Source organism: Podarcis vaucheri (assembly GCF_965113315.1).
Source record: "Podarcis vaucheri genome assembly, chromosome: 9".
Taxonomy (NCBI): Eukaryota; Metazoa; Chordata; class Lepidosauria; order Squamata; family Lacertidae; genus Podarcis; species Podarcis vaucheri.
In genome coordinates, this window is record NC_138767.1 from 33795503 (window position 1) to 33815313 (window position 19811).

At 40.2% G+C, this 19811-nt stretch overlaps 1 protein-coding gene across 9 annotated transcripts in view; it reads left to right on the plus strand.

Annotated features, from left to right (window-relative positions):
• The window catches only part of PCDH10 (protocadherin 10), a 55714-nt gene that overhangs the window by 21963 nt on the left and 13940 nt on the right, over window positions 1–19811 (plus strand). For 4 of the 9 annotated variants that reach the window (XM_082237568.1, XM_082237569.1, XM_082237572.1 and 1 more), the window contains one exon: window positions 18213–18234. The exons of 4 other annotated variants lie outside the window; for them this stretch is intronic. In XM_082237568.1, coding sequence (XP_082093694.1) covers window positions 18213–18234 — 22 coding nt within the window. Of the gene's footprint in view, window positions 1–3191; window positions 4375–18212; window positions 18235–19811 lie in introns of those variants that run through there. One more of the 9 variants, XM_082237567.1, reaches the window with a different exon arrangement.

A 19811-nucleotide genomic window follows, 5' to 3' on the forward strand; every position in this document is an offset into this window, starting at 1 on the left:
CAGTTGCATTCATTTTATCTGTTCATGTCAGGTAATTAAGAGGCCGCATCTGAGAATAAGAAGTCAAGTGACAAAGTGCTGGAACATACTAACACGTTAAATAAAAATAAGTTGCTTATACCAGATGGTATTCATCCAACCGTTGCATATGATTTTCAGGGGGGAAGTTGACTTTATTTCCAACAGAAATAGTCCTGTCCCTTGTTCTAGATAAATTAAACTTGGAAAATGTTTCTGTTTGCAATACTTTATAATTGCTGTGGTTATTAAATCTCATCCATTTAGAATGACACTACTAAAAAGTCAGGAGACGTCATAAGGATTGAGAGACATGAAATGTCTAAGAGAAGAGTAGTCCTTTTCCTATCTGGTGACATTTGTAAAGACAAAATGTGGGCAAATGGATTCTGGGTCAAAGAGATGCAAAACACAATTCCTGCAATGGTAGGAATGATAAAGTCTGTTGAAGCAGAGAGGACAGACAGCAGAAAGGGTTAAAGGACATGAAGTGGAAAACCAAATGGGAATAGAGTGGGAAAGGAGACAGTAATGAGTGTATAAATGGCAGGGAAGTTGTCCCCTTCTCCCATATGGACAGAAATAATCTTGAGACTTACATATAATGTTAGCCCCAGATTGTAAGTATCTAGATAATAACGGTATGTTGTGGAAGCTCTGTAGCTCAGTGGTGTGCACTCAGTTCCAACATCTCCAGCTAGGGTTATGAAACTCTCCTGTCTGGAGCCTTAAAAAAAGAGCAAATGTGATATTTATTCTTTTGGAGTTATTTAATGATATTAAAGAGTCAAAAACCAAGTAATGGGATTCTAAGATTGGACTGAGACCAAAACGGAAATTCTGTGAATGTACCTCAGGAGCAAGTCCTATTGAATGGGACTTTCTACAGTCACTAAAAGTGATAATTAATCATGGCAAAGACTTGAGACTAGATGTGCTGATCGATAGCTGGATTAAAAAAGGTTTCCAGGTTGTTTGTCCAGCCTTTGGGAAAAGTGACCAAAGGGCGTTTTATTAGACTCGAGTTGGCATCTGCCTATAAAACTTGAGATGATGCTAAGTATTTGATATAGCCTTGGCTCTGGTCTGTTCAAGTCAGGTAGAATGTAATCATATATTGAAAAGCCTTATTTCTTCTTCTCCAGCTGAAGAGATAGGAAAGGTTGCACTCCAGGTGTTGTTGAACTACAACTCCAATCAGCCCTAGCTAGCATGGCCATTGGTCAGGAGTGATTTCAGTTGCGGTCCAAAATAGTGGCGGGCACCAGGTTGGGGAACTTTGAGTTAAGCATAGGCTGAGTCTTTCCAGATTGCCCGTCTCACAGCCGCCACATGTTTTGAAAGCCACTCCTGAAAGTCAGTGCCCCTCTGCAGTTAAAGAGGCTGCAGTTAAAAGTGAGGATGAAGAAAGTCTTTTATAATTTGTGATGGCAACAAGCAGAATCCACACTGGGCTTTTATTTAAAGATCCTCTGTATCTGAACCAAACCCTTGCTGACTTCAGTGGGAATATTATGCTACTCAGACGAAACCACATAATTCAGATGTTATAACCGCAGCCTGTAATTTGGCCATGGATAATGGCATGGCCAGAAAAAAACTTTTGAGAAGACAAGCTTTCAAAATAACGACTCATGTAAGTGTCTGGACCATATCAGGATGCAAAAGAGACCTTTTACTATGCCAGATATACTATGTGCAGAATTTCCCACATTTAGTCCACCTGCATTTTGAGATATTAAACCTATAATTCTATTCATACCATACCTAGCAGAAGCAAGCCCCATTGACCATACTGAGATGTTCTTCTCAATAAACATGCATAGGACTGCCTGCAGTTCTAAAAATCACTGCTTTTAAATAAATAAACTAATCTTTTTTCAAAAAAACCAAACAAACAAATTGAAAAAAAATTCCCCATACCAAACTAGTGTTGTTGTTCATTTTTATGGGTTGTAATAATGTGATCTTGTAAAAATCATTTATTAAACTGTTATAATGTATGAAAAGATTTTCTATCTCATACTTTATCTCTTGTTAGTAATCTTAAGGAAACAGTTACTTGCACTCTCAGAGGGTCATAGCCATGGGATGGTTGGAATAATGGGCAGTGGGAAAATAGTTATGTTGAAATGTCCTGAAAATTAACTTCATTTTGGGAATAAAATTACATATAAATAATATTTATTCCATGAATATTTTGAATTCTGCTTAAAAAGAACAAGAAAAACAGGAAGGGGAATATATCCACTTTTCTAGTTTTAAATATATGATTGACAAAGCAGCTATTTTATGCAGCTATTGCAAGAGCTGCTTTGTGTGGTAAAGATGCTGAAGAGAACTTTGCAGTATGATGTCTCTATAAAATGCAGCAAGGACAGAGATGATTCAGTGCCATTTGCGTAGTACTTTCAACCACAATGACTATAAGCTTCTTTGCAAAACCAAGAATAGATAATGTTAGTTCATCACCAAAAGGTGGAGAAATTATATATGCGCTAATAGTTCAAGAAACCATTTAGTTGCACAAAGAAACTGAAAATTAACAACTGTATTAGGCAAACCAGAAATATCACAAAATAGCATGCCAGCTTCCACATTCTCCATAACTCGTGGTCTGACAGCTTGCCATCACCTCTGTAAATTGGCAAGAATGATTTTAGCATATTATGGATTGTTATGGTTGTTTTTCAGAATTTTAGGTATATATCTTACTGAAAAATGGCACTGCGACACAGTTTTGAGATAGTACTAAAATGAGGCAGTCATAATGATTTCATTTACTATAATTCAAGTAGTGGAGATCTTAACTAGGATATGGAATAGTTGCTCTTAATTTGGGAGAACATGAGTTAACAGGGTACACAGCTAGAAATTTTTAAGCATTAGAATTACTGATTCTTACTGAGCAATCCCCAACCCCATAAATACCATCTTTATTTGTCCTTTCTGCTTGGAATACCTTCCATGAAGTATGAAATCCGTTGATCTCAAGGAGGTGTACAGTAGAGCTTCCTGTTGCAATGTTTCTCTTGTTTTTGGATCTGTATGATAGGGAGGAAACCCAGCTGTTAGTAATTAATTTATCTCTCAGCAATATTTTCTAGCTATCATATTTTTAATTTGTTTAATTTGTTATGTTTTTCCTAATACTCTGCCACTAATATCTTAAGGTCCCTGGTTCCAAAACATCCACCTTCATTTAAGAAGACTTCCTTTCAACTACCTTCGTCCTGCAGAAGAAGCAACCGTATGAAGAGCAGAGAATTAAACTAGCTCTTGGAGAGGCCCCTGTTTATGCATGCATAGGAATACAAGCTTGCATTGGACAAATCGGTTGAGAGAAAAAAATACTGTGAATGGGTTATGGTTTGTAATCAAAGAGATTTAGTTGTCCTAAATCTGAATCCCAACCTTCTTCCCCTGGTTTCTGTTTTTCAAAACTAGATTTCATTTTTATACCAAAGATAATAGTTACACAAACTTAATTAGCAAGGGATGTTATCATAGTGGTAGAACATGTGCTTTGCATAGGTTAAATTCCTGGAATTCCTTTTGTTTTTGTTTTTAAGGATCAGGCAGCAATAAATGTGAAAGATCTCTGGAAGAACCTGAAAAGCTGCTGCCAGTCAAATTAGGCCAGGCTTTGTCACGCTGGTGCCCACAGATGGTTTGGACTAAAACTTCCCTCAGCTCAGCCAGTTGGGCTTCTTGGAGCTGATGGGAGTTGTAGACAAAAACTGCAGCAGGGCACCAGTTTGGCAAAGACTGCATTAACCAATGCTCAGCCAAATCAGCAAATAGTCTAACCATGTAAAAGTCAGTTTCCTATGTAATCACCATATACAGTAAAATACTTGTGTTAGTTCTGGTTAATAATGTTCTGCAGTAAATCATATAGTGCTATGCCACTGCTCATCTGCAGGAAGGTAGTGGTGGGGAACACACAATAATATTTGAGGCATAGTGATTGAGAGCAGCCTTCTCAAAATGTGAAGCAGAAGATTTCTCTGTGAGGTTAAAAGCACAAATGAAAATAACATTCACTTTGCCATAACTGTGTATTTAATTTATGTACCCGTAGAGAAAAATGGGAAAGGATGTATGTAGTGTCAAAACTAAAAAGGAGAAAATGAAGCTTATCTATCTAAATGACTGCCAACGCTATTTTAGTAAGAACGAAAATAGTTAAGTGCTACATTATATAATGAAGAACATGAATAAGTCAGGACTAAAGTCTTCAATATAACAAAGTTGTTAGGTTTAACATGCATTACATTTGTCATTCATCTACCATGCATTTTCTACTCTGTGGCTTGCTTCTGATCCACATTAAAGCCTCACTCTCATGACTGACATGTGGGCTGTTGTGATGAGCATGTTATGCAGGCGATCGTGCCTGAGTTAAATGTATTTTAGATCTGGGGTACGTTCAGGGACATTGTCACAACCAAAGATACATTTTGTGCCCTAGCCACCCACCTGGCTTGTATCATGAGCAACTGCTTCCCATAATTGGAATTAAATATTCACACACATTGCAGTTTCTTGGCAAACATATTTGCATACTTGAACTGGCGTTTTGATTTATTTTAAAGCAGAAAATACTCAAAGCAACTTGGTTTCTGTGAGGGGGAAATGGAAGGAACTGCATAGGTTTAGCATGAAGAAGAGAAGACCAGGAGAGGTGAGGGGTGGGGAGAGAGAAAGGCAAAGTTGACTACGCAGCAGCAGCTTGCTGGAGTGAGGTGGTGGAGAAGTTTGTACTGTGTAGGCACATCAGCCAAGCCGATCCAGCACTCTCAATAAACCCACCACTGCACCCATTTCTCTCTCCCTCCTGCTAAGCTGTAGCAACCCTGCTGTGGGAAGGTCAGGTGTATGGCCATGCCTCTCTCTGCTGACTGCAACAGATTTTTGTTTAGTTGTTTAGTCATGTCTGACTCTTCGTGACCCCATGGACCAGAGCACACCAGGCACTCCTGTCTTCCACTCCCTCCCGCAGTTTGGTCAGACTCATGTTGGTAGCTTTGAGAACACTGTCCAACCATCTCGTCCTCTGTCGTCCCCTTCTCCTTGTGCCCTCAATCTTTCCCAACATCAGGGTCTCTTCCAGGGAGTCTTCTCTTCTCACAAGGTGGCCAAAGTATTAGAGCCTCAGCTTCAGGATCTGTCCATCCAGCTTCAACAGATATCAATCTTCAAATACCTGAAAGGCTGTCATACCTAGGTGAAGTCAAATGGGTTTTTTGCTGCTGCCTCAGGGGAAAGGACTAGATTCAGTGGATTGAATTTACAGGAGGATGGTTTTCAGTTGAGTACTAGGAGAAATGGTAAGAGAAGTTCAATGATGGAAGCAGATTACTGAGGGAAGTGGTGGGCTCTCTTGAAAGGAAAATTCAAATGAAGACTGTGCAGACATTTGCTGGGAATGCTCTAGCTCTGGATTTCCTTCATCTTGCAATGAGATGGACTGGGAGGGCTACTGGATTCCCTCCATTTCTGTGATTTTACAGCAAAACATTTTTAATCAATCTATCTGGAATACATTAGGAACTAAAGCAGAATCTAATTAAAAGGCAAGAGGGGACTGTTTGAATGTGTTTTTGGGAGGGGGGCTATTGGTTTGTTTTTGTTGCATTGTGTATTTTTGTATTCTCATTTTATGTTTTTCTGTTGTGAACCGCCCTGATGATCTTTTGATTAATGGCATTATACAAATTTAATTAATAACTACTATTACTACTACTATTCAGCACCTCAACATGTCCCCAGAAGTGGTCCAGAAGCCAGTTCAGCTGTTGTAATAGGGGACTCCCAAGCGTTGAATGAGTTAGCACTCCAGCTGCCATGTTCTGAACCAACTGACAACTTCGCATAGCATACACCCTAGGCCAACCCCAACCTCTCTCACCACCAAAGGAACACAAGAGAACAACACAAGCAACGCTGACACCAAACTCTACATACATTAAGCATAATAGAAACATCGCCACCTGACCCCACCCATCTTCCCTCCCTCCACCCCCCTTTTCCCCCTTTCTTCTTCTTCTCCCCCTAATGTCTCAACAAATGAAACAGATTTGTAAAAATGTTACATGGAAAAAATACGAGGCATTACACTGTAAAACAAGAAAATCCTTAATAAATAAAAAAAATATAAAAAACAAACAAAAACAAAAAATATACATTGCATTTGATGTGGTTAATTCCTGGCTCTGATCTGGCACTCCAAGCACTTTTTTTCACCCACCCACCCACAACATACCAATTTGGGCAGAAACAGACACAAAAAGTCAAAGTAGACACAGCACTTGGGGATTCTAATGGAGATGCAAATTGTCCCCACCTCAGTCATCAGATTGACCATATGATGAGCAGGGTGGAGACAGTTGTCCCATCTACAGATTATCTGCATGGATCAGAAAAAGAGAGGAGAGGCTATATGCCTACTCTGTGTGTGTCCCCCAAGCCATAGTTAGCAAGTGTCCCATGCAAAGCTGGCCAAAGGTGAAAGTTGCCCTCAGACAAAATTTTAAAATACCAAGCACCTTGTGTTGCATTAATTATGTGATTAGCAATTGCATCAATATTGTTAAACAACAAATACCAGGTAAGGGAGGGAGGGATGGGCCTCTTCCTGCATTCCTTTGAGTGGAAGGGTAGGATTTAAATTTAATAAATATTTTACCACAGTTTTAGCCTGTCAAGTTTCCCAAGTGAACACAGAGACTTAGCTAGCTACAGCCTGCACATGGCAGGTGCTGCAGAGATATTTGGCCCATCATTTCTTAATTTAGTACGGAATTTAATGTATTTAGCAGAATTTAGCTTGGACAGAATGTACATTAAATGGCTTAAATATGCCAGATGGCTATGTTTTCCTTTTCTTCTTGGTACTCAGTAGCCTCTTTTCCTCATTTGTGATTTTACAAGAAGCAAAATGAATTGATTTCTTTTATGTAAACTGCCTTTCAATAATAAATTATAAAAAGAATTGAGTTGTTTATATTTGTAGTAGCCTGTCCTTTAACAAAGATTCAGAACTGCCTGGCCCCTTTTGCCATCTGAAACCCAGGAGGCAGTAAACATTTTGTTAGGCCTACCAGTGTGGGGCACAGAAATCTACAGCGTTAAGTTTGCCCAATTCCAAATCAAAGTCATTGTGTCAGTACCTTTTTGTAGTTAAATAAAACAAGAGCTCAGAAATATAGCTTGCGGTAACAAAGCACACTAATTGTTGTTATGATGGCCTAGTGTCAGCGATGAAGAGGATAACAAGTGGCCTATTTCAGGCATAATATGACTCACCAGTGACTTAGACATTGCAGTGAAGAGTATGCTAATCACATATTTAAACAATACAAGCTTGGAAAGGATTGCAAATCTTTTGCGGAACGCAATTAAGTACTCTATAATCTTGATAAATTAGGAGGACGGGCTGAAATTTGATAGGATAGCACTTCAAAACACGATATAATTACTTTGCTTTTGAACACAAAATCAAAGACCAAAGCGGATAAAGAAGTGACACAAAAAAAGAAGAAAATAGGGACGAGTAATTCAAATGTGCAGAAGTCTAAGGAAACACTGGCTGGATTATGATAATGCTGTTATCTGAAGATCTGTGCTGTAATAAATAACAGCCAGAATGGATGGAAAGCATCATTCTGGATATGTGAACTCATTTTGTACCTTTAAGAAAAGGGTGCATGCAGGTCCCACCTGCAGCATCCCTGCCAGAGACCTTCCTGTGTTGAGTATGGGAGCCTTCAAACTTCTTCATGGTACAGTGGTACCTCTGGTTAAGAACTTAATTTGTTCCGGAGGTCCATTCTTAACCTGAAACTGTTCTTAACCTGAGGTACCACTTTAGCTAATGGGGCCTCCCGCTGCTGCCACGCCGCAACCGCACGATTTCTGTTCTCATCCTGAAGCAAAGTTCTTAACCCAAGGTTAGCGGAGTCTGTAACCTGAAGCATCTGTAACCTGAAGCGCCTGTAACCCAAGGTACCGCTGTATGGGAAGGTCAGGCAGGAGCATTGCAAGAAGGGCTGGCACATACGTCCTTCAGGCACCATGCCTGAACAGGGTTGATGTTTCCTGCAGATTAGAAGAAGAAAAAAGGAACTTGCAGCATGAATAAAACTTGAGTGCCAGACAGAAGGATTTGCTAAAACATTCTCCTTGCCATGTTAACTTTCCATACACAGGGATTTTTAAAATGCATTGAAATCATTGACACCACCAGTACCAGTTGCATTTTAAATTGGTTACTGTTCTTGGAGGAGTGCACCACATGTTTTCCCCAAATAGGTAGATCTACTCTCTGCTTTTTCATTTCATTCCCCCCAAGTGTTAATGTTTATTTCAGAAATTGTATCTAATATGACTTTTATCACATTAGGTTTGAAATTGGGCTTTTATAGCACTGTAGTCCGCGTATCCCTGCAAAGCTGCACCTGAAAGTCTATTGATGCTTAAGATTGCCTGGGGGAGGATTTTTATGTGGCCAGATGTGTGTGTGCTTGTGGGGAGGGGGAGAGATCAGAGAAATGTTGGAGGGTATGTTTTGATTTTCTCTGGCACGACTGCAGTGGTATGTTGGATCCATGCCAATATCCAGCAAAATATAGGAAAAAATGAGAGACTCGTCTTTTGATGTGCATATATTATTCAGCTAACCCTTTGGGATATATTTTCACTGCTACTGAGTGGCAAACTTAGTGCTGCAAGGAAAACATCACATTTCCATTGTAAAATGCAGTGGGGTTTACTTTAAGAATATAGGTAACAGTAGCAGGACTATGGCTGGACAGGAGATGGCTATGAATGTTAGCTTTTCCTGAACTTTTCTACTGCATCTGGAGAACAGTTGGGTGGAGTAATCAGATGGTTTGGCGAGCTAGCCCTACACACGAAGAGGAAGAACTTCCATTGCTGTAGATGATTTCCAGGATACAAGTCTATTTGGAGAACACCCACTGACAACCCAGGTCCAGAGGATCAACTCTGAAGGGAATGGTACCCCTTTGGGTTGCTTCTTTTGAATGTGACAAGGGCAAGGACCCTTTCCATGAGTTATTGCTTATAGGTGGTCTCACTCCTATGTGACAGAGTGGAGCAGTTGGCAGGGCAGGGATGTGAGTTAACCTTTCCTCTTTCAACTGCCTTCTCATCCAAAGGTCCAACACATCCTTAGCCAATTTCCTGCTTTAATGTATTTAGATTTCTTTCTTTCTTTCTTTCTTTCTTTCTTTCTTTCTTTCTTTCTTTCTTTCCCCTCATTGACTGCTTACATTTTTTTTGGCCAAAATTTGTATACATTTTCTCATTTGGAAATGACTTCCATTTTCTGAAGGAAGCCTTCTTTCCTCTATTAGCTCCCTTGAGTCAGCTAGTTAACCACATCAGCATACTGTTGGCCCTGGTTGGACCCTTCCGGACCACCCCCTTAAACTGACTAGATGGAATAGCTGGAGGGCCTTTTTTCAGCTGCCCATGCCAATGGAGACTAAAGAAATACTGGTTTCATTGGTATCTCAACATTCTTCTGCATCCTTGTGGCAAATATCTGTGTGCTTTGACTGAAATAATCTATATTTAATAAATGGCATACAAGAAATAAAGCAGAGATGATGACATGTTTATCGTACAAACTGTATATGTATCCCTATATACATAAAAATGTAAGGCGGTCACCACGTAGCCCCAATTGGAGGATTTATAAAGAAGAATACGGTAGGATGGTGGCTTCATAACTGGCAGAAGTTGAAGAGGGTGCTTAGTAGCTGCAATGTGTGTCATGGGTCACAAGCGGAAACTCCGAACACAATTTAGTACTTGTTTTTGAGTATTTGTGGCCAATTTTAATGGGCAGGTCCTGTAAAACCTGTCTTTTATTTATATGCATGATTTTTTAAAGTTTTTATTTGTTTGTTTTCATGTTCATACTGTGTTGTGAGTCACTTTGAGTCAATTTTGTGAGCCAAGTCAATAATATTATTAATAGCAACAGCGTTATAAGTAATGAGGGCTTGTGTCTCCCCCCCCAAAAAAATGTGATGGACTGATAATTCCAAGAGGCAGAACTGTAGTAGTACGTATGCCCTTTGGCATCTTCAGTGAGAGAAGGTAGACTGAAGTGAAGAATCTCAAGGGCCCAGAAGGGAAAGTGTCATGCAGGCATGTTGGCTTGAAATCTGGACAGCAGGGCTGGTCTGCCCATGAGTCAATGTGAAGCAGCTGCCTTGGGTGGCAGAAATTTCATGAGAACTCGCAAAAGACCTCATGAAATTTTGTCAGAATACATCATCGTCATTGCTGTTTCACAGGCATTGCAATTCAGGTAAGGGAGGCTGCAGAAGTGGTGCAGCAGCACGTTCTTGTTTTACCTCAGGCAGAAAAATGAGATGCCTCACCCCTGCTGGACAGACTGCTGAGATGGTAGGACATGGGATTGTAGGATCTGGGAACATGAGGAGGATGTGGTGAAGGTTGGTTGCATATCACCTGTGTTGTTTACATTGGGGGAATAGAGTGGAAGATCTGCATTTAGGAAAAGGGTAGGGATGATGCTACATGAAGATGTAGAAAAGCTATGCTAATACATTTTGATTTCAATCCTATACCCACCTATCTGAGAGTAGGCCCCATAAAACTTAGTGGGACTTAAGTCTGAATAGATATTCATGAGATTGCACTCCAAGTTAATTGCAGTCACATTTATCTCACTTCTAGAAAGTTTCTTTAAGCTTTTCTTTTAGCAGGTATTTTGAGCAGTTATATGCAAGCTTGGCAATTAGTTAAACGTTGCCGCTAGTTAGAGAGATCTTGAATATGTGCTAATATGTGCTTAAAGAAGTCACCACAACAGTGGCACTGAATAATCAGTTAAAGCCTCTGAAAGCATGGGATAGCTGTCACAAGATAATCAACATCAGAGGCTACATTTCAAATACAAATGTACAGTAATATATCAGTGTGCAGTAATTATTTGCGATAACTTTTTCCATCCCCCAGGTGTTGAAAATTTAGGAATAGGTTGAAGTACATTACTTCACACTACTGACCACAAAAACCTAACATTTTATGCTGCATCTGGAATATCAGGATCAGATTTGTCTCATTCATATACACACACACACACACACACACACACACACACATATATATATATGCACACACATACATACATACACACATACATACATACAGTGGTACCTCTACTTATGAATGCGACCCATTTTGGGGTGCCATTCGCACCCCAAAAAGTCTATAAGTAGAGTGTTGCTACTGCGCATGCGCAAAGCGCAATAGAGCACTTCTGTGCATGTGCGAAGTGCGCAGATTGCTTCTGGCGTGCTCGCGGGGCGAAACCCAGAAGTATATACTTCCAGGTTTGCTGCGTTCGCAACCCGAAAATCCACAACATGAAGCGAACGCAACCAGAGGTATGACTGTGTGTGTGTGTGTTCACACACACACACTTATATTCTAAACATTAAATGCTTGCTTAATTGTCAAGAGCTCTCCTAAGGGAAATCAGTGGTATTAAGTGTTTGAAATGAATGCATATGAACAGCATAGACCAATGAATATTAACTCAGTAGCACGTTTGGTGATGCTTAGTTGCAGGTAAGTGTAGATTAGATTTTAGCCCCAGAATGTACCAGTAGTTCTTACAAAAAGGCTAACATAAAGAGGACTTTTTGTCTTTTTATCAGAATTCTACTAGATTGCCTGAATAACCTAGACTACCAGACTCATCTAAACTGCTAGGACGTATTCTGTGCTGGAATTGACGAAACAGACTGTCTGTCTGTCTGCAGAATTTGGTTCATAACCCTTTTTAGCAAATTCACTTGATTGCTGGTCCAGTATCCACAAATATGCTCTGACAGAAAAAGTGACCTATTTGCATTTAGATGAGCCATCTGCCCCATTTTGATGGTGGAGGTAACAGCATCAGCATCAAAGTCATTTTGATGGATAAAAAGCTCTGAATGGTTAGTGCTATGTCCATCAGTGCCTTTTGCATCCCTGCTTATGTTTGTATCAGTGTCACCAAAATGGATTTGAGTTGATTTGGGCAGCAATATTACACATGCACTTACATGCAACAAGATGAAGGACAGGGTTTTATTCCTGCTGCGGGCAAGATAGCTTTTGGATGTGCTCCCCCCCCTATTTTTTGACCTCTTGAGTATGGACAAAACCACTGGTACACTGAATAGAGATGAAATGATCTGTTGTATTTATATATTTATATAGATGAAAGCAAGGATGTTTGTTGCAAAGGGGGAGAAAACAGCAATTACTGCAATCATTGTTTTATTGCACAACCCTGAGAGCTGATGCTCACAGCTCTCATTTGATTTTTACACAGCTTATAAATCATTGTACATGTCAGCGTGTGCATTGCCAGCTTTCTTTAGAGTTTCATATGTGACTCTTGGACTTTATTCTCAGCTACTCTGGAAGCCACATGACAAACTAGATGTTTGCTAGACATGTAGCATGCCGCTGCTAAGCACCTAGTTTTTTTCTTACTTAATCACAGACATGGTGGGTCAACCCTTATGGGGAAAGCAGCTCCTAGGGAGGTACGGCTTATATCTCACCACCTCAGCCTGATTAGAGTGAACCTCCACCCCCTCCACCCCCTACATGTAGCTAGGAGTCTTAAGAATAATGCTCCCCTTTATGTCAGTGGGGTCCTTTTCTTTTAAGATTCCTAACTGTTTAGGTGGGTAAAGAGTTTAACTCCAATAACACGGAGGAAGGATGCAATATCCTCCCCAAATGCAGCCTTTTCAGTAAGTATCTCAGTCCCCACTTTGTTGTTGTTGTTTAGTCGTTTAGTCGTGTCTGACTCTTCGTGACCCCATGGACCAGAGCACGCCAGGCACTCCTGTCTTCCACTGCCTCCCGCAGTTTGGTCAAACTCATGTTGGTAGTTTCAAGAACACCGTCCAACCATCTCGTCCTCTGTCATCCCCTTCTCCTTGTGCTCTCAATCTTTCCCAACATCAGGGTCTTTTCCAGGGAGTCTTCTCATGAGGTACTGGAGCTTCAGCTTCAGGATCTGTCCTTCCAGTGAGCACTCAGGGCTGATTTCCTTCAGAATGGATAGGTTTGATCTTCTTGCAGTCCATGGGACTCTCAAGAGTCTCCTCCAGCACCATAATTCAAAAGCATCAATTCTTCGCCGATCAGCCTTCTTTATGGTTCAGCTCTCACTTCTATACATCACTACTGGGAAAACCATAGCTTTAACTACCGGTATACGGACCTTTGTCAGCAAGGTGATGTCTCTGCTTTTTAAGATGCTGTCTAGGTTTGTCATTGCTCAGTCCCCGCTACCTATAATTAAGTAAGTAAAAATAGCTGCATGCTGTACATTTATCAAATACTTAGTTTGAACCCTATGCTATGCCAATGGTGTATAACAGACAGAGCCATATAGGTGTCTTGAATGCTAGAAAACTTGAGTATAGGTGATGGCAAGGAGTATTGGTTATATGGATAGCTCACATGCTCAGAGGAACATAGGACCAACTATCTTGGACCAACTATCTCAGTGCTGACAGTGGCTCTCAAACAGGAGTCTTTTCCAGCTCTACTAGAGATGTCAGGAGATCTGTTACCTTTTGCTTACAAAAGCATGTGTTTCACCACTGAACTGCAGAATATTAATTCTCAAAGTTGTTTTTTTCAAAACAAGAGCTTTTGATGAGGGAAATAATATCACTAATGAACATTTAAAATGTCCTTACAAAATGTTATATGCAGAGACATTAAAAATTCCCAAAGCGGCTAATAAACAAAGTACACAGTTGTTGCCATCCAGCTTTCACAGGAGACAATGAAAAAGTCAAACTATTGGGGAGTTACAGTGCCTGCTGTGGCTGTAGAGACTGATTGGGAGAGACATGTTTTTTTAGTACAGGTGGGGCAGAGGAAGGCATCCAGGTTTGCTACTAAAGGTGCAAATGTTGTTTCTTCTCTCTGTGCTCCTCCCGATGTTATTTCTTCTCTGGTACTAATTGATATAATGAGAAGACAGTACTAATCAATATAATGCGATTAAATATCAATGTAAAACACCATGTAATGTCAGAACCACAGTGAAAACAATAGAACAATCAAGTACGAGCAGATTAAAAAAAACACAACAGATTGGAAGCTAGTTAAAAAAAACAAATTAATATTAAAATCCAGAGCTGCAGAACTGCTCAAAATTACTTTTTGTTAGAATGTCGAGGCAACATAAGCCATATTTGGAGTATATTTTAAGACATGGCACCTTACCTTAACAGCTTATACTTCACATCCATTTTAAGAAGAAGAAACGAAATGTGGAAGGCATTGAAAACTGTTAATATACTAATTCCAGCATGCCCACAGAACTGTATGTGAAGTGTGTGTTTATGCTTTCTAGGGCTAGTTACCTAAAAAAACAAACAAAAAAACCCCCTTATACCCTGTCTTTTCTCACATGCATTATTGATTTATTAATACATTTTATGAAACAGTGAACATCTATCCACATCTACAGTGCACCTCAATATATGTGGGTAGATGGGGGAGAGGCGGAGGAGAGGTCACATTCCAGTATGCATAAGCATTTATGAATACATTTAAACTGAAGTGTATCATAGCTTCTTCTTCAATACGCATACAATTCATGCCTTACCAGATGAAAACTAAGAATTTTCTTCGGTATTTAATATTTTAGTTCATCCAGGATCACAGCCTGAGAGGTTTTCCTATTGCATATTTCTAAAGGCTCTTCTTTGCCTTCCCTATCTAGTATTTCTCTATGCTGCCAGTAACTCAGTGAACCAAGAATTTGAACTTATGTCTCTCCAGTCTTAAGTCTTACACTATAATCGCTGCACAACAACGGATCTCATGGTTAGAGTGCATTCATATAGTCAGCTCTGATCTTGTGGTGTTTGACATCATGCAGCCATCCTTGATGCCTTTCCCGTTCCTTTCCTCATCATGCTTCATTTTTCTGCTAATTTGCTTTGTGCTTGTGTGTGTTTCAGGGCTCCCCAGAAAACATATAAAACCAATTCTGCAAAGTGTGGCAACATGCCTATTTTTAACTTCACCCTTGTCTTCAGAGCATGAGCCCAAAAGCGGAAATTCCTTCCTGATCTTCATTTGAACTGTAGCAGGAAATGTATCGTTAAATAACTAGCATTGTGACAGTGCACATAGGGGTCACGGTAAGAAATGGCTTCAAATGGCTCTTCACTGCTACATTTAGCTGCTTTTCAAACACTGAATAATGTTGCTATAAGGACCAACATTGTATACGTATTCCAGCATCACCAGTTGTCAGCATATCTGTTTTTATTTTGGGAAAGTAGTCTTAAAGAGAATACATAATTTTTCAAGTACTCAGCAGTCTTCCATAGCCTGTAATGACAAGAGCACAAGAACCTAGGACAAATCTGCTGAATGAGGCCAGTGGCCCACATCATCAAGCATCCTGTACTAAATGTCTGTGGGAAGCCTATAAGCTAGACATGAGCACGCAGTTCTCTGCCCACCTGTAATTCCCAGCAGCTGATATTCAGAGGCATGTTGCCTCTGCCAGTGGAGGTAGAGCATAGCCATTATGACTATAAGCCATTGATAGCCTTGTCCTCCTTAAATTTATCTAACCCTCTTTTACAACCATCCACATTGATAGCATCCTACTTCCTTTCACTCTCCACTGCAGGCCCCCACTCCCTGGGTAGGGGTTCTGGGCCATTGAGAAAGTTACTCCAGTACACAAACAAGTGCCACTCATGCAGTTCTGAATGTTCATCTTGGCATGCCCTAAAGTAATACACCTAACATATTTACAAAAAATCGGAAGAGATGTTTTGATGCGCCTTGAGCCACATCATTCCATCAAGTGGTGTTCAAAAGGGAAAAAGCTTCTCTGCCTTTGAAAGCCTGGACAGGTCTTTGGATTCTGGTCATTCATTTTTTATTTTGGAGACAAGTGTGGCTCTGCATCGCCTTCTTACAGGTATCTCGCCCTTCGTCATGGTATGCTTTACTGTCCTGAGAGAAATAAGTAGCTAGTATTATTTTATTTTCCATTCCCATGTCACAACACTAATAGGAATCTGTTTGTCTGCAATGTTGGGGGTAGCTGATTTTAAAATCTATTTGGAAAGCAGGTACCCAATAGCAGAGGACATCATGCTGGAAAACAGTAATGTACTGGGCCATTGATTGCTTGGTGCTTTAGTTGTAAAGCACATAATGACTAATGCTGAGGTTTCTATTTGGATGGAAATGGTATCAACAGACAGAGGCAGCACTACCTTTAGGCAAAGGTCACACCCACACCATACGTTTAAATCACTCTTGTACCACTTTAACAGTTATGGATTTCCCCAAGGAACCCTAGGAACTCTAGTTAGATAATGGGGAGGTGCTGATGGTGTGAATGTTACCATAGTGAGGCTACAATCTCAGGCAGTTGATTTTGTGTGACATGAAACACAGAAATTTGTTATTGATTGATTATTATATTGTTTCATTATTTTAATATTTCACTTTATTACCTTTATATTTATTTTTCCATTTATGGATCCTTTCTTCATGGAACCCAAGGTGGTGTACATGTTGCTCCCAGGAGGTCACCCACCCAGGCACTGACCAGACCCAGACCTGCTTAGCTTCAGGAAGGTGTTAAGCTCAGGCAAGGTGCACCATGCCTTGGGAGTTTATGGTGTTTGCCGTCTCAACTGCCAAACTAACTTAGCTGGCTTGGGTACTTTGCTGTTCTCAGGTAGTGAAATGTAAGGTTAGGTTTTGCTTACAGTCTGGCCTTATTGCTGTAGCTAAGAGCGATCATCTGTAGTCCCAAAATTAGGAATTGGGTATTTCCCTGTCCAAATTGTACTAGCAAACTAAGTGAGTCTGTTTAGGACAGACTGTTTACTAAACTGCAAGGAAGCAATAGACACAGATTTAGTAGTAGATTTCATAATGCCGTGCTGCTAAGTAGCACTGTTAACAGCTAGATGGAAAAAAGAACTGGTGTTTGATTGGCGCAGAATGACTTTTTAAGTGTCTACTTGTGTTTTGAGACTTTATGACTTTATTTATTTGTTTCTTAAATGTATATCCTGCTTCCCCACCAAATGATGTTGAAAGTATTTGCTTGAATAAATCCTGGAACATACTTGGAGGTTGTTTCCTTTAGATTTCCTGATCTGGTTCAAAAACTAGGATGCTACACATTTCAGTATTAGATTGGTGGCTAGTCCTCTGTTGAGATGGCTTGCAAATAATGGCCTAATGAGTTTTCCATTCCTAGAAAGGTTTTATGAGTCAGTGCTGTTGTAAATGCATGTATTTCTTGACACTTTCAAATAAATGACCTCCTTTGATATGAGAGTTCCTTTGATATGCCAGAGAATAGCCTGAGCAATCTCCTTTTAATTAACACCTTTTTGACCTCATTTGCTAGCTCCCCACAAGGTGCCAAGAGTTCCTTTCTGGCCACATGGTGCTCATCTAATTGGTTGAGCCCACCTGTTTGCCACTCAAGCTAAACATCTCAAAGATGGAATATGATCCCCCTATTCCTTTTCACCTCTTTTGACCATCCAGGGGTTCTGTCTGCTGAATCTATGCAGAGAAGAGATGGTGGCAGAAATCTCTTAAAAGGATAGATGTTCAAAACTAGCCTACCCTGTATGGTAGCTGTATGCACAGCTTCTGTATAGACTCTTCTTTCATCTTGCAAAATAACATGTTTCTCCTAGCTAGGATTCATGCATCTAATTCTAAACAATTGCCAGGATTTTGTCATAGTCTTCCATTGATGTGCCATGTATTAGGATCCCATCCATGGGGCAATTGCTCCTTTTAAATTTCTTAAGGACTTTTGCCACCTTTCTTTGAAAATTTTTGGAAGCGTTTGTTGTTCCAAATGGCAAGCCTTCAAAAAGAGTGTGATGAATGTAATCAATTTAGCACTCTGGTTTGTCAAAGGTATTTGCCAGAAATCACTTGAGGTATCCAAATTGACAAATATTTTTATTCCTGTCACTTTTGGGAAAGATACTAGTGTTGGAAGTACATTTTTTTTTATTAGAGTGCGTCTTCATTCAGCTTTTAAAGATCAATACAGATCTTCTTCTTTTTTCCACCTCTCCCCCGATGACTAGGAACTTTGGTGCACACCACAAGGTAGGCTTGATTTCCTTAATTATGCCATGTTCCTCCATCCTTTCCAGGTCCATTTCCACCTTGTGGAGTAAGGGAATGGGTGTTCTGCAGGCTGTTTGCATGCTGTATGGTTTGGTGTCAGGTCTTAAAACGTCCATAGGATTTCTTTTTATTAGACCAGGGTGTCCAAACCCTCCTTAAATTTATCCCACTGTTTTGCACAGTCCCATTCTGCCGTTGCTCCACATTTGAGATTATCCAGGTTTTGACTTCATATCACTTACATAGTATACACAAGCTGCTCTTCTATGCAGTTTGTTTGTACGTTAAAGCATCCAAGACAATTTAGAATATTCTCTTCTCTCTTTAAAACAATCCCTGCCATATGCAGATCTCAGGAGATCCTTTGTATGTCTTTTTAGAAATAACGGTGACATCAGCTCCTGAATCTTTTTAAAAAAATAGAAATCAGTTGTCCCAGAAATCTATTCTATAGAGACCACCGCTGGCATTCAAGGAAATTTGGCTGTCCATTTGCATCATGTAGGTCAATAGCTCAGTGATAGAACATGCTTCCTAGGTTCAGTCTCCAGGTACAACTGGGAGTGACTCTTGCTTGAAATCCTAGAGTCACTGCCAGTCAGTGTAGACAATATTGAACTAAATGAACCAATGATCTGCCTCGCTGTAAGGCAGCTTCTGGTGTTCCTAACACATGATAGTAAAATGTCTTTTTTAAAAACATTTGGAACTGTGCTCCTTTAGCTGCCAAAATTCCTCTATTGTTATAAACATTTCCACATTTTTGCATGCTCTCTTAAAGGGTGGTCTTGTCTTGTCTTGTTGTGTCTGGCTACAGAATGCTTTTAAAATGGCTGGACTGCTTTCCTTTGTGCTGCTTTTGAAGAGAAATGAAGAGTGAATTTGTGGAATGGCTGCTGCTTCTAGTGTTTTGTGAAGTAGAGGTCATGTCTTCCAAGTTACATCACTCACTCCCTATCTTTGCCCTGATCTGTTTTGGGATGGGATCTGGAGTGCATTGGATTCTGACAAATCCTGAACCAAAGTGGGCTATTTAAGACAGTTCTGGGACTTATTTGAACTGAAGCAAGATCTCTCCTAGGTGCCATGAACTGAAGTGGGGGCCTCCATAATGCTGTGTGATGCTTTAAAAGCTCAGATGTTAAAAAACAACCCCCCCCCCACAACACTACAGACAGTGTGTCTGCCAAAAATGAAATGTTCATCCCCAGGTTTGCCATATAAGGAAAATGCCAGGGTGTGGAGAGCAGAAAGAGAGAGCTCCTTGTGTGACCAGCAGAACTGCCTTCTCAGAGGAAATTATGACCCCACTTTAAATAGACATTGGCTATGGGATACGGGGCTTTTGCCATTCGTTGCAAAATCCTTGGGGTTTCAGTACACTGAGATTTCTTCAAAAGTCCTTCCCCTGGATTCACAATTGAATATGCTTCTCCCTAGCCTGGGTACAAGTCCCCTGGGACTCCTGAATGTACAAAGGAGCTTAACTTTTCCTTTTACCATTGTACATTTTCAACATTTTCAAAAAAGAAATCTGCTCTTTATTTGATCTTAAA